Here is a 12,899-nt window from a genome sequence, read left to right as displayed (position 1 = left end):
ATGTAGAATATATAGACTTCATGTAGCTATGAGGAAGCTATCAATCATCCTTGCTGGAGTGGAATTTTTTTCTTTTTTTTTTTTTTGTGGCATAGTAGTAGTCTTGGGATCACCCACACTTGAGCAAGTAATCCCTCACCTATGGTCTGCAATAAGGAAATCATTGGCTATTTCTTATAATTACTATAAAGTCATTGGTTCCCCAAATTGGGCTTAGGTAGAACTGTACTTTCATTTGTTGTTGCCACCTTATAAGGAGGAGGTATGTGGACCTGTTTAGAAATAGTTCTTCGGGGCAATTCCAGTCTTCGTTGTCAGGGTATTAGCAGTTCAGTTCACATGAATCAGCAGTGAGTGGTAGCTCGGTCCAGAAGAAACTGTGAGGTTCTGTGAATCAGCTTTAGTCCGCAGAAGCAGCAAAAGCTGCTGGAATATCACAAAAAGTTCTTTGGTGTGTTTCAATCTACAAGTCATGAGAAGCAATGATCAGCAAAGAAGGCCTGGCTTCTTTGCCATGAGCATTGTCAGTGAAGACCAGCATCAGCAAAACCCAACAAGGACCAGCAAAGAGCGGCATGGTGAACCAATGCCACAGCATCCTTCCTCCACTGTCTGTTAAGGTAGACCCTTTCCAAGCATCACATATCCTCTCGAGCTTCCACTCCAGCAAAATTCACACACCCCCTTTCCAGGCAGCTTCCGGAAAAGAACCACGTGTCTGTTCACAGCCAAACATCCTCTCATAGACAGTTTCCAGAACATCACTAGACATTTCCACTTCATATTGATCTCCTGGTTATGTAGTGGTTATCTCTTGGCCTTAGACTTGGTTTAGTTGGTCTCTGTTTGCGTTTATGCCAGCCCCCACTGCTTTGATTAATGTAGCTCTGAGCTTTTGAAATTGGAAAATAGAAGTCCTTTATTTTTGATCCTCTTCTTCAAGAATATTATTGTTTTGTATAGGACCACTGCTTTTTTTTTTTAATATGAATTAAACTCTTTTTTAGGTAATCAATCAAAGCACATGCCAGGCCTGGACCTACCCCCCCCCTCCCCCCATATATAGCAGATGTGCAGCTTGGTGTTCATGTTGGCGTTCATGTGGTTCCCCTAACAATTGAACAGGGGATGTCTCTGACTCTGACTTCCTTTACCTGGGCTGCCTGTCTGGCCTCAGTGGAGAGGATGATAAGAGGTGATGTGCTGGGGAGGGTTAGTATCTGAGGTGGAAGCTGGGGGCAGTTCCCCTTCTCTGAGGAGAAGAGGAAATGGAGGAAGAGGGTGGAAAAACAGGAGAAAAGGGACTTTGATCATGATGTAAAATCAATAAATTAATGGAAAAAAATTTAGGCTCATTTTTTTTTTTTTTATGTGTGTGGATGTTTTTGCCTGTGTGTGTACTTTGTGCTTTCGTGGTGGAGGTCAAAGAGGGAATCCCATCCCTTAGAACTGGAGCTATGGGTGTTTATGAGCCACCATGTGGGTGCTGGGAACTGAACCCTGATCCTCTGGGAAAGCAGCAGATGTTTTTAACTTTTGAGCCACCTCTCCAGCCCCATTCTTCTTTTAATGTGAATGTTTAGATTGGCTTGACATTCTCTCCATAGGTAATACATTGAAAATGTAACTCATTTGGGGAAGTGTCGTTGTCTGGGTTCTTGCTGATGCGTCACATGTACTGAAACTGAAATGGTGCAGATATTAGCACTGTCCCTGAACAAAAATGACTCACACCTTCGTGAGCTTTGCTTAGTTCTAAAATGAAGGCTAATGAGTACTGTTTTGTGGGTGTAGGGTGCAGCTCAGTGGGAGAACATATATTTAGTGTGTCTGAAGCAATGGTTCAATCATAAGTGCTAAAAATTGGTCTTTTGCATATATAAACATGAAAGTTTTCCCATCTATTTAGGTAATCTTTAATTTCATCAATATTTTATAGTTTCCAGAATGTAAGTTTTAGCATTTGTTAAATGTATCCTTAAAAATGATACTTTTTCTCTTGAGTGCTGTTGTAAATGGAAAATTTTTAATTCTACTTTTGTTCTTTGTTACCGTGTAGGAATAAAAATTATTTTGATATTGTTTATGTTTATCCTATAAAATTACATTAATTCAAGCAATTAATTGCATTAATTTCTGTGTATTCTTTAATACTTTTACATGTAAGATAATAGCATCTATAAATATACATTATTTCTTTTTTTTCTACTCTGAGGAGCTTTGATTTTATTTCCTACCTTCTTGCCCTGTTTAGATTCTCCAGTAAAATGATAAATAACAAATGAAAAGGGGCTTCATTATCATTTTCCTGACCTTTGGGGAAAACAGCTTTTCACTATTAATTAATTAGTCAATGAACTTTACCATTTAATGATGATATCAACTATGTATTTTTGAGGCTGTCATACAGAAAGCTAGAGGAATTCTTTGTTTTAAATTTTTGGGGTATTTCAATCACCAGGCATGTTATATTTTATGCAGTGTCTTTTGTGTATTGAACTTTTTTGTTCTTTATTCATTGATTGATTTTCATATGTTAAAGCATCCATGAGTTCTTGAATTTAGTCACAGTTGGTCAGGATATATTTACCCATGAATTGTATTATTGGATCTGCCTCCTGGTGTCTTGTTGAGGGTTTCTGGATTCATATTCATGAGAGGTACTGGTATACAGTTTCTTTCTCAATGGCTCATCTGGCTTTGGTCTTAAACTAACACTGGTCTTTTCCTAGGGAAGTATTCTCTTCTGTTTTTTCCAAGTGTTTGTGAAAGATTATGCTTTTAAAATGCTTGTGACTTAGTGAGTCTGCATGGGACGTTTTGTTGGTAGTTGTTGCTTCAGCTGTAAAATAACTAAGTCTTTTCTTACCATAGGGTTCAGATTAACTTTCAGATAGATTTATGACATTTGTCAACTCTCAGAACTTGTTTTTCGATAGTTTGTTAACATATAGTTCATAATCTTTCCTTATTATTCCTTTCAGTTCTGGTAAGTCAACAACATCCCTTCCTTTTTTTTTTTTTTTTTTTTTTTGGTTTTTCAAGACAGGGTTTCTCTGTGTAGCCCTGGCTGTCCTGGAACTTACTCTGTAGACCAGGCTGGACTCGAACTCAGAAATCAACCTGTCTCCCGAGTGCAGGGATTAAAGGCGTGCGCCACCACCGCCCGGTTTAACAACATCCCTCCTTATTCTTGATTTTTATTGGCTAGAATGTTTCTGTTGTCATTGTTTTTTTTTTTTTAATATTTTTTATTTTATTTTTTTTATTAGATATTTTCTTCATTTACATTTCAAATGCTATCCGGAAAGTCCCCTATACCTTCCTCCCCTCCTGCTCCCCAACCCAGCCATTCCCGCTTCCTGGCCCTGGCATTCCCCTGTACTGGGGCATATAATCTTAGCAAGACCAAGGGCCTCTCCTCCCAATGATGGCCGAGTAGGCCATCTTCTGCTACATATGCAGCTAGAGACACGAGCTCTGGGGGTACTGGTTAGTTCATATTGTTGTTCCTCCTGTAGGGTTGCAGACCCCTTCAGCTCCTTGGGTACTTTCTGTAGTCATTGGTTTTTGATAAAGACTCACTGTGTAGCCCAGCTGGCCTCTACCCTTCCTCCTCTTCTGTGATCTGGAGTTACAGGCTCACCCACTCCTGGGGCTTGAATCTTTTTCATGGATCAGTTGACAAGAATGTTGCCAATTTCCTTGACCTTGTCAAGGAATGAACATTTGATTTTGGTAATTTTTCCCATATAAAAAAAATCTCAGTTGTCCTTAAAGATAGCAGAAGTAAGCCAAACTTCTTTCTTGTGTCTTTGAACATACTGCCATATTATGTTCTGACTTGGATCATTTCCAGTAAGAATAATCTATGACTTACATTTTTTACTTTCTGTCAACTTTTCTTCTTTTCCCTTTTTCTTTGGTGTTGTGTGTAAAGTGTGTAGGTCTTCCCCTCCCCCCATGATATTCACTAACTATCCTGGATTATGATTCACTTTTTTTCAGAAATTTTGGGTAATTTCCAGGTACATCATCTGATTTTTTTCATGTAAAGTTTCTGTCTATGGAAATTCTCCCTTTGTTCTTGAATGCTCTACAGCTCCATACCATATTTAACACATTCATTATTTTTGTATTTGTATTTGTGCTTTTTGCACCAATGCACACAGAGGCCAGAAGAGGGTGTTGGATCCCCTGGAACTGGAATTACAGGTAGTTGTGAGCCACTGTGGGTGCTAAGAACTTAATCTGATGGTTTTTAACTGCTGAGCAGTCTCTCCAGTCTGTAATCTTATTTATTTTAAAGCTCTCTGACAGTTCTAACATTTGGGCCATTTCTGGTTCTGATTCTTGACTGAGTTTTTGATAGTACTCTTCGTCTTCTCTCTTATCCTTTCAAGTACTTCCCATAATGCTTGTTTTATGTTATAAACAGTGATTACTATTACATATTGAGTATTGTATTGAAAATAAAGCCTGAGGTTTATAGTTGCTCTGTACAGAAACCGTCCACCTGTTTACCCTCCTGACTATTAACTGTAGGAGGGATTTGAACTAGGTTTGAGTCTGAGGATTTGTTTTTGCTGATGGATTTTACTAAGTGACAGTTCAGTTTTCTTGTGGCTCCTACAGACTTGGTGTAACATTTAGAGTATTAGAGTACTGATACTTGATCATATCTCTCCAGCCTCTAATCATATAATTGATCACAGTACTTGATCTGTTCTCAGCTTTCAGCAAGTCTGTGCCTGTATCATAGCCAGGTCTCTCTGTGGTCTTGGTAGATTCCTATTGCTGTATCCCAAGCTTGCCAAAGACATGGTGTGAGTTCTACTGTAGCTTTAGAGTCAGGCAATTCAGGTTCAGTGAGCGTCAGAGTTCGTTCGTAAGTTCGTTCTTTCTCTCTATCTTTATTTCTTTTTAAATAAAGAATAGAGGTTTGGTGCTGGAGAGATGGCTCAGAGGTTAAGAGCCATCACTGGTTGCTCTTCCAGAGATCCTGAGTTCAGTTGCCAGCAACCACGTAACCATAACCATCTACAGTGAGATCTGGTGCCCTCTTCAGTCATGCAGGCACGCATGCAGGTGTATACCTAATAAGTAAATAAGTCTTAAGGAAAAAGATAGACGTTTGTTAAGCTCGTGGTTCTGACAGCTGGTAAAAGGGTTTTCTAGTTGTATCATAGCACAGAGGGCATCAAAGGGTGAGAGCCGAGAGTGGACAGTTACTAACAGATGTGGGGCTGAAGAGACGACTTAGTGTTGCTGGCTGCTCTTGCAGAGACCCAGGTTCAGTTCCCAGCATCCACATGGCAGTTCACAACTGTCTGTAACTCTGTATCTAGGGATCCAACACTCTCTTCTGGCCTCCATGGGCATCAGGCATACATGGGGTACACGTACATACATATAGGTAGTCATACACATAAAGTAAAACAAATCTTTACAACTAATGATAGCAGACTTCTTTGCCCCAGGATGAGGGCCTCCCCCAGCCCTGGCAGTGTTGACCTTTGTCCAGGACAGCGAGCGGTTCCTGTGAGATGCAGCAGCGCGGCTGTCTCTCATTCTCTGCAGCCCCGGGCTTTTCGTTAGCAGGATCTTTCTGTGTGTCATGTTTCAATACTGCCTTAGAAGGAAATTCCAGATGACTTAGTTCCTAGGGAGAAAGGTGTACTGTTTGCTTTGTGCTGTAATGCACCATTATATCTGTTCTTTTCCAGCCTAGGCTTGATCTCCGACTCCTTCCACATGTTTTTTGATAGTACTGCCATATTGGCCGGATTGGCAGCTTCTGTTATTTCAAAGTGGAGAGATAATGACGCTTTCTCTTATGGGTAAGACTTTAAAATACTTTTCTTGAACTATTAAGATGCAGTGAAAAATATACAGCTCTTAAAGCCATGAAATTTTACAAGTTGGATTTACTTGTGTGGTCTGAGACTGGCCTCAGGCTTTTTATAGTCCTTCCTATGCACCTCCCGTGCGGTTACCTTTTAACTTCCTGGGTTTGATTTGCTATAAAAGTATGTGGAGGAGGGAAAGGTAAAGGGGCGATGAAGAATTACATTATAATTTCAAAAGTAAAAGAAATAGTTTTTTAAAAAGATATGATCAGACTCTATACTGTATTTTTTTCGTATACAGAACCTTTCATTTGGTCAATAAACCCTTAGTTTTACCAAAAGAGTTAAGGGGATATACTGTTGCTATATAAGGATTTTCTCATAACCTTTTTTTTTTCCTGACAAAGAAAATCATATAAAACCTATCTTTTTTTCTATTCTTTTACTAAAGAGATACTTTGCTGTTATTTATTTAAAATTGTTTGATAACATGGTTTTATTTGTCTTTTTAGCTTTGTTCTTATATATGCTGATTTTATCTCTGATTTATACACTCAGCCCATTACTATGTAAGGGCCTTTGATGATCCAGATTAGAGCAGAATTGGCTTCCTGCCCCACTGACTGGGGAAGCAATGGGTTTTTCATTATTGATTTAGACTTCTTGATTTTCCTGTTTGAGTTCATAGACCATTTCTTGGTACAATTCTGTTTATCAGAGATGAGAACTAATATCTGTCTCCACCTTTGTCATAATGTTAATTCCTTCCCTGTTCCTCTCTGCTTCATCTCTTTCCTCAGGGCTTCCTCACATCTGCTCTTCACCTCTTGCCTGCCTGCCTGCCTGTCTGTCTGCCTGCCTGCCTGTCTGTCTGTCACATCTGCTTATGTACCATATCCTCATGCTTGTTTCTCCTCCCTCTCTCCTTTCCCTTCCCCACCCCTCTTCAATCTGGGTATCCTTGGCCCCTCATGTCGCCTTGGCTGGAGAATTCACACATGAGACATGCTTGCTTAGGCAATCCACTTTCGTAAATTCCACATTTTAACTCTTAAGGCTGACTCTGTTCAGGCAAACATAATCATTTGTGATCCTGGGTCTAGTTTTTCTTCTTCATTTAAAACCTCCTATCAGGTACAGTAATACACTAAAGCCAATCCAGCACTTTATGAGAATGCATGAAACGTCTACCAACCTAGAAATTAGCAACCAAAAGATGCCTAAAAAATCTCTTGCCTTTGATCTTGAAATTTAGTGAGCTAAGGATAAGCTGCTTTCTGTCAAGCATTAGATATGGGACTAGAGGGAGAGAATAAAAATGCTCTTTGGTTTGATCAATAGTCCTACTGATTTATTAGATAAATCTCTTTTAGTTTAAATTATAGAAAACTGACTGTATATTATTTGAATTTAGTAAACTTTTCTCCAAAAAAAGACATGCTTTGATGAGTAATACTTGAATCTAATTTACTTGTATTTGTTCAAAGTGGAATGCAAAATTCCTATTGTGTTACATCAACTTGATAGGATGAACTCAGACATAACTAGATAGCGGGCCCCTGACAAGTTTGTTCAGCCTGGCATGGTTGCTTGCATATGGTTGTACTTCCAGAACTTGGAGGTCATTTCAAGCCCAGCTGTGTTCCTTAGTGAGTTCCAGGGCAGCCTGAGAGGGTCTCTACATACCGCAGTCTTCTGTCAGAAAAGAAAATGTTTTTACGGAGACCATTACATTTAGAAGTTGATATAGAGAACCAGCAAAGGCCTGTGGTGGTGGTGCACGCCTGTGATCCCAGCACTCGGGAGGCAGAGGCCAGCCTGGTCTACAGAGCAAGTCCCAGGACAGCCAGGGCTACACTGAGAAACCCTGTCTCAAAAAACCTTAATTTTTTTTTTTAAATTAAAGATAAGGCTCTTTACATAGTCTAACTTGGCCTAGACCCTCCAATCCTCCTGGCCCAGCCTCTGCAGGAGTTGCAGATGAATGCCACCACCCAGTATCTGAAAGAGGAGTTTTGATGCTTTGTAGTATCGATGAGGGACTAGCTGATGTGAGCATACAGTGACTAACACTTAGATATGTAAAAATATAAAGTTAAAGTTGTTTCCATGTCTGTAACATGTGATATAGAACAGTGAGATCTGTCCCCAGTGCTTCACCTAAGTAGGAAGCAGAGAACATTTGGTCCCAGGCAGAAAGGACGGGCATTTAAACATGGTTTCAGAGAACGATGTGGAGATAGAGGTAATTCTAAACATAGATAAGTGAAAGTGTAGGCTGAATATGTTAGTCTTAGAAAACGATAAACAAAAATCTCAAGTTGCCTCTGCCGTGATGCAGGGACGCTTTAGTCTTGCGTGAGATCAGAGCTCCATTTCCTGAAGACTTCAGAGCTGTAAGATATGAAGTAAAGCATGCATTTTCAGAAATGGAGAAATAAGTTTATCTAAAACAGATTTCCTGGACACCTTCTCTTACTTTCTTTGGGCCCTTTCTTTTCGTCTGCTTGCAGTGGTGACTTGAAATTTACATTTCTATGACAGGCCTTTCTATGCCCACTTACTATCAGGAGGCCTTTTGCTTTCTGGAAGTCTGTGTTTTGTGACATTTGCTATTAACTATCATTCATAGTAAATTAATTTTCTTATATGGTTTATATTGTTATATAAATGTATTCTATAAATAAAAAGACTTTGTTGGCACTTAAAATTATGTAGTATGGTGAATAATCTCTGAAATGTATATATATTTATTTGGATTTTAAGTCTAACTCACTGTTTACCTTGCTTTTCTTTAGGTATGTTAGAGCAGAAGTCCTGGCTGGCTTTGTCAATGGGCTGTTTTTGATCTTCACTGCTTTCTTTATTTTCTCAGAAGGAGTCGAGGTATAGTAGATAGTCGTTAAGAGTCAGGAAATGACTTTTCAATGAAAATGTTTTAAAGATGTAATAGTAATAGAGATCTTTCCAACTGTCATGTGTTGAGGTTTGTCTTGTGTTTACAGAAGGACTTATAAAGTAGTTGAAATTTTTACATTCTATGAACTATCTTGAGATAGGAAGCACGGGAATGGTAGAGCTGTAGACGCCGTGAATAAAGTGTTGCCAGTGAGAAGGAGGGGTGCAGTCTGGGTGACGAGAGCCATTAGGAATTGTTCCTTAAAATATCTAGAACCTGAGAGTTTTGCTAGTGAACTTTTAATACTTGGTATACATTTTGTAAAAATGGAAGGAAAATGTGAAGATTAGTGAACTTAGAGCAAGGGGAACAGGTTTGGTACCCAGTATCCTCCCCACTGTCTACCTTTGTGTAGAAAGAGTGGTATTTCCGTGTTCTGCACTACGTGAAGAGTCCTTTCAGCTGTCTCACTTACTTCTGAAAACGACTACAGTTTTAACACTGCATCATATTGCTACCAGTTGCTCAATCTAGAATTATATCATTGTTGATCCTTATATTGTGTGTTTTCTAGAGAGCATTGGCTCCTCCAGATGTGCACCACGAGAGACTGCTGCTTGTTTCAATTCTTGGATTTGTGGTAAACCTAGTAGGAATATTTGTTTTCAATCATGGAGGTCACGGACATTCTCATGGCTCTGGTATGATGGTTAGAACTATTTGTTTTTTCATTTTTTAACATTTAGTGTGTATGTATGTCTGTGTGTATGTGTGTGTGTGTGTGTGTGTGTGTGTGTGTCTGTGTCTGTGTGTGTGTCTGTGTCTATGTCTGTGTGTGTGTGAGACCGTGACCACACATGCATGCAGGAATGTCAGAGGACAACTTGGGAGAGTTCAGGTCTTCAGACAGATATCCTTGCCAGTTACCATCTCTTCTTTTATCTATCTGTCTGTCTGTCTGTCTGTCTGTCTGTCTGTCTATCTATCTTGCATGTTGCTGTCATTAAATACTCCAGAAAATTAATAGTTTTAAAGTTACAAAAGTATGATGTCTAGGTCTCAGAAATATCTTGTTGAGCCATCCCTTGTACTTCCCCATAGCCCTCCATCCCCGTGCTTCTCAGAACTTTTGTGCTTGTCAACATGTTTGTAAGGATCTCTCTAGACTTCTGCCTTATGTAATAGTTCATTCATTTTAAAAGACAGGCGTCAAAACCCACAAATCTAGTTATTAAATTAAAGTGTGTATTTGTAATTACTATATAATGTGTTTCCAAGATCCTTCCACTGTTAGATGTTGGTCTACCTTGCATTTTTTTTATTAATTTTTTTATTAATTTATGAAATCATTTTATCCTAATGAACTCACATTGTCAATGGCCGCAGAAAACTCCGTAGTATGAAGTAAGGATGTCTACAATCCCAGCACTTGGGAGACAGAGGCAGGAGGATTAATGCTAGCTTAAGGCTTACCTGTTCTGCATAGTGAATTCCAGTCTATCTAGGGTGCATAGAGAGAAACCGTCTCAATCACAAACAAAAATAAAAGCTAAAACAAACAAACAAAACCCCCTAAAATCAGACAGCATATGAAGCTGCCATGTTGCACAGTTCATATCTACACTAGTTGCATCTCTACAGTTGTTCTTTTAATTCACTGTGTTAATGTATAAGTAGAATTCATAAAACATACATACACTTTTAGTGGACACATGTTTTTAGTTTTCAATTTGCCTTCCAAAATGACTCATTCAATTCAGTTCCAGAAATAGATATAAGTATTAATTTTCTCCCCAATCCCCATCAGCCTTTGATATTACAGGTTAAGGTGCTTTTGCTCACATTTGATACAGGCGGCTTCTAGTTTCTCATGGCTCTGCTTAGTAGTGAAGTCAAAGGATCTGTTGGTGTGTTCCTAAACACTAACTGCTTCTTTACTGTGTTTATCCCACTCCATTTATAAGTTACAGTGTTACTTAGTAGGGCTACTTTCCTTTGTTTTATGTGTTGATGCTTGTAGTTAAGTTTTTATACAAATTAATCCCTATAGGGATTAGTCTGTGAAGGTTAGCATTAATTGTCCGAGACACAATCTCCTGGAAGACAGTTTCAAGGAAGGGTTGTGTACATTAGGTGGACATGCCAGGCCGGGGAAGGGTGTCTCAGTTTAGGTAACTGACCTGATGGTGCCATTACTTAGAAGGGGTCCTGAGACTGAGCTTAGCTGCAAGCAAATGCGCTCGTTCACCTGAGGATGTGATGTGAATAGCTCTTTGAAGTTCCAGTCTTGACTGACACTTAGCAGTGCAAGCTGAAACAACCCCTTCTGTCCAGAATCACTGTCACTTGCTACTTTCTTCAGGGTATTTTGTCACAGCAACAGAAATAAAAGTACAATATAATCCAATTTTTGCCTTGCTTTTTTTCTTTCTTTTCTTTTCTCTCTTTTTTTCTCTTTCTTTTCTTTTCCTCTCTTCTCTTCTCTTCTCTTCTCTTCCTTTCCTTTCTCTTTCTTTCTTTCTTTCTTTCTTTCTTTCTTTCTTTCTTTCTTTCTTTCTTTCTTTCTTTCTTGTGTGTATGTATATTTTCCCCTTTGTTTCAGGGAATTTTTTTTTATGGCTTTAGAGCTTTATTATAGAAAGGCAGGAAGAAAGGAGAGAAGGTAGAAAGAGAGACCGGCCATGGCTGCGTGGAGAGAGGGGGAAAAGGAGAAAGAGAGAGAAGGAGGCCTAGAGAGAGAGAAAGGTGAGAGCTTCGGAGCTGTTTCAAGGATCTCCCTTTCCAGGGCCGTGGATACCAAGTCCTCCATTTTAATACTTTCATCTTGGTTTGATGGTTTCTTGCTACCTAGTTTGTTCTTCCATCTGTTTACATATTATTCTTCCTCATGAGTGGCTTTGAGATACTGCTCCCTCAGGAGGAATAAGCATTTTTCAGTCATTTTCTTAAGAAAATGTCCTGGCGGTAACAGCATCTGGTTCAGATTTAGTAAGTTAACTCAGTAATATCCAACAGCTCCGCCCACTGTACATTTTTCCTCTTCCTCTTCCTTCATGATAATTGAGATGCCTGTTTGTAACCCATCAATATAGTTTCACACTAACTGGCTTGTGTCACTGTCTTTTCTGTGCTTTTTTATTTATCTTTCTGGTTTCTAGTTTTCTTAGTGTAGGTTTAAACTACTCTTTAGTGTCCTTTGATTTATGCCCAAAGCCCTTTACTGTTTTGAGTGAGCAGGCTTTTGTTTATCTGGATTGCCTCAACTTCTCCTGTATTTTAAAGAGAGTTCTGTAAATTATAGAATTTTTGATTTCTGAACCCCACCACTACCTTTTGGCCTCTAGAATTTCTTCTGTTTGTTTCATTTTAAAATTATTTATTTAATTTGTATCTGTGTGTGTGTGTGTGTGTGTGTGTGTGTATGCATGTTATGGTACATATGTTGACAAAGGTGTTATTTGGCATGTGGAGGAACATCCAACATTCTATTTGCATATCAGCTTGGCTGTTCCCCTTGCTTGCTTGCTCTTCTTCCTCCTCTTCTTCCTCTTCCTCCTCCTTCTCCTCCCCCTCCTCCTCCTCTTCCTCCTCCCCCTCCTGCATATGTGAGCACATGCTTGTGTGTGATGTGGAAGTTCAGCTAAGACCCTGAGTCAACTTGACATCATGTCTAAACAATAGGAGTCCCTACCTATAATTCTAGGGAGTGGGAGGCTGAGGCAGGAGGATTGTTAGTTCTGGGTCAACCTGGAATGCATGTTGAGATCCTCGGTTTTTGGGCTTTTGCTGACCTATAGAAGATCCACCTGGGTCTTCTCTCAGTGCAACACAGTGGTATTAACTGCGATAGGAACAAGGAAAGGACCCGCCTTGGTCTGGTCTCCCTGAGAGCTGCTCTGTGAATCTGGAATTTCTGTTTGTATCTGAACTGCAGTTGGATATGAACTGCAGTTAGCTATGAAGCAAGAAAAGCTGACCTTCAAGATTGTCTCATGTTTGGCTTTTATCAACTGTGATATCTGATATGACTTCACATTCTATTTGGACTTTGATGGATTTCTTGACTCTAATAGTCATTAAACTGTGGTAATTTTTAGCCACTGGCTCTTGTTTCTCTTGTCTCTTTATTGCTTTCTGGAGACTCTGACTCA

At 39.3% G+C, this 12,899-nt stretch overlaps 1 protein-coding gene across 1 annotated transcript in view; it reads left to right on the top strand.

Moving 5' to 3' along the window:
* Nucleotides 1-12,899, top strand: part of Slc30a7 (solute carrier family 30 member 7) — a 58,366-nt gene that overhangs the window by 7,337 nt on the left and 38,130 nt on the right. The window contains exons 3-5 of the mRNA XM_021157960.1: nucleotides 5,727-5,840; nucleotides 8,648-8,735; nucleotides 9,323-9,449. Coding sequence (XP_021013619.1) covers nucleotides 5,727-5,840; nucleotides 8,648-8,735; nucleotides 9,323-9,449 — 329 coding nt within the window. The remainder of the gene's footprint in view (nucleotides 1-5,726; nucleotides 5,841-8,647; nucleotides 8,736-9,322; nucleotides 9,450-12,899) is intronic.

The sequence above is a fragment of the Mus caroli genome, chromosome 3, assembly GCF_900094665.2.
Source record: "Mus caroli chromosome 3, CAROLI_EIJ_v1.1, whole genome shotgun sequence".
In the NCBI taxonomy this organism is placed as follows: Eukaryota; Metazoa; Chordata; class Mammalia; order Rodentia; family Muridae; genus Mus; species Mus caroli.
This window is presented reverse-complemented; position numbering and strand designations above follow the sequence as displayed.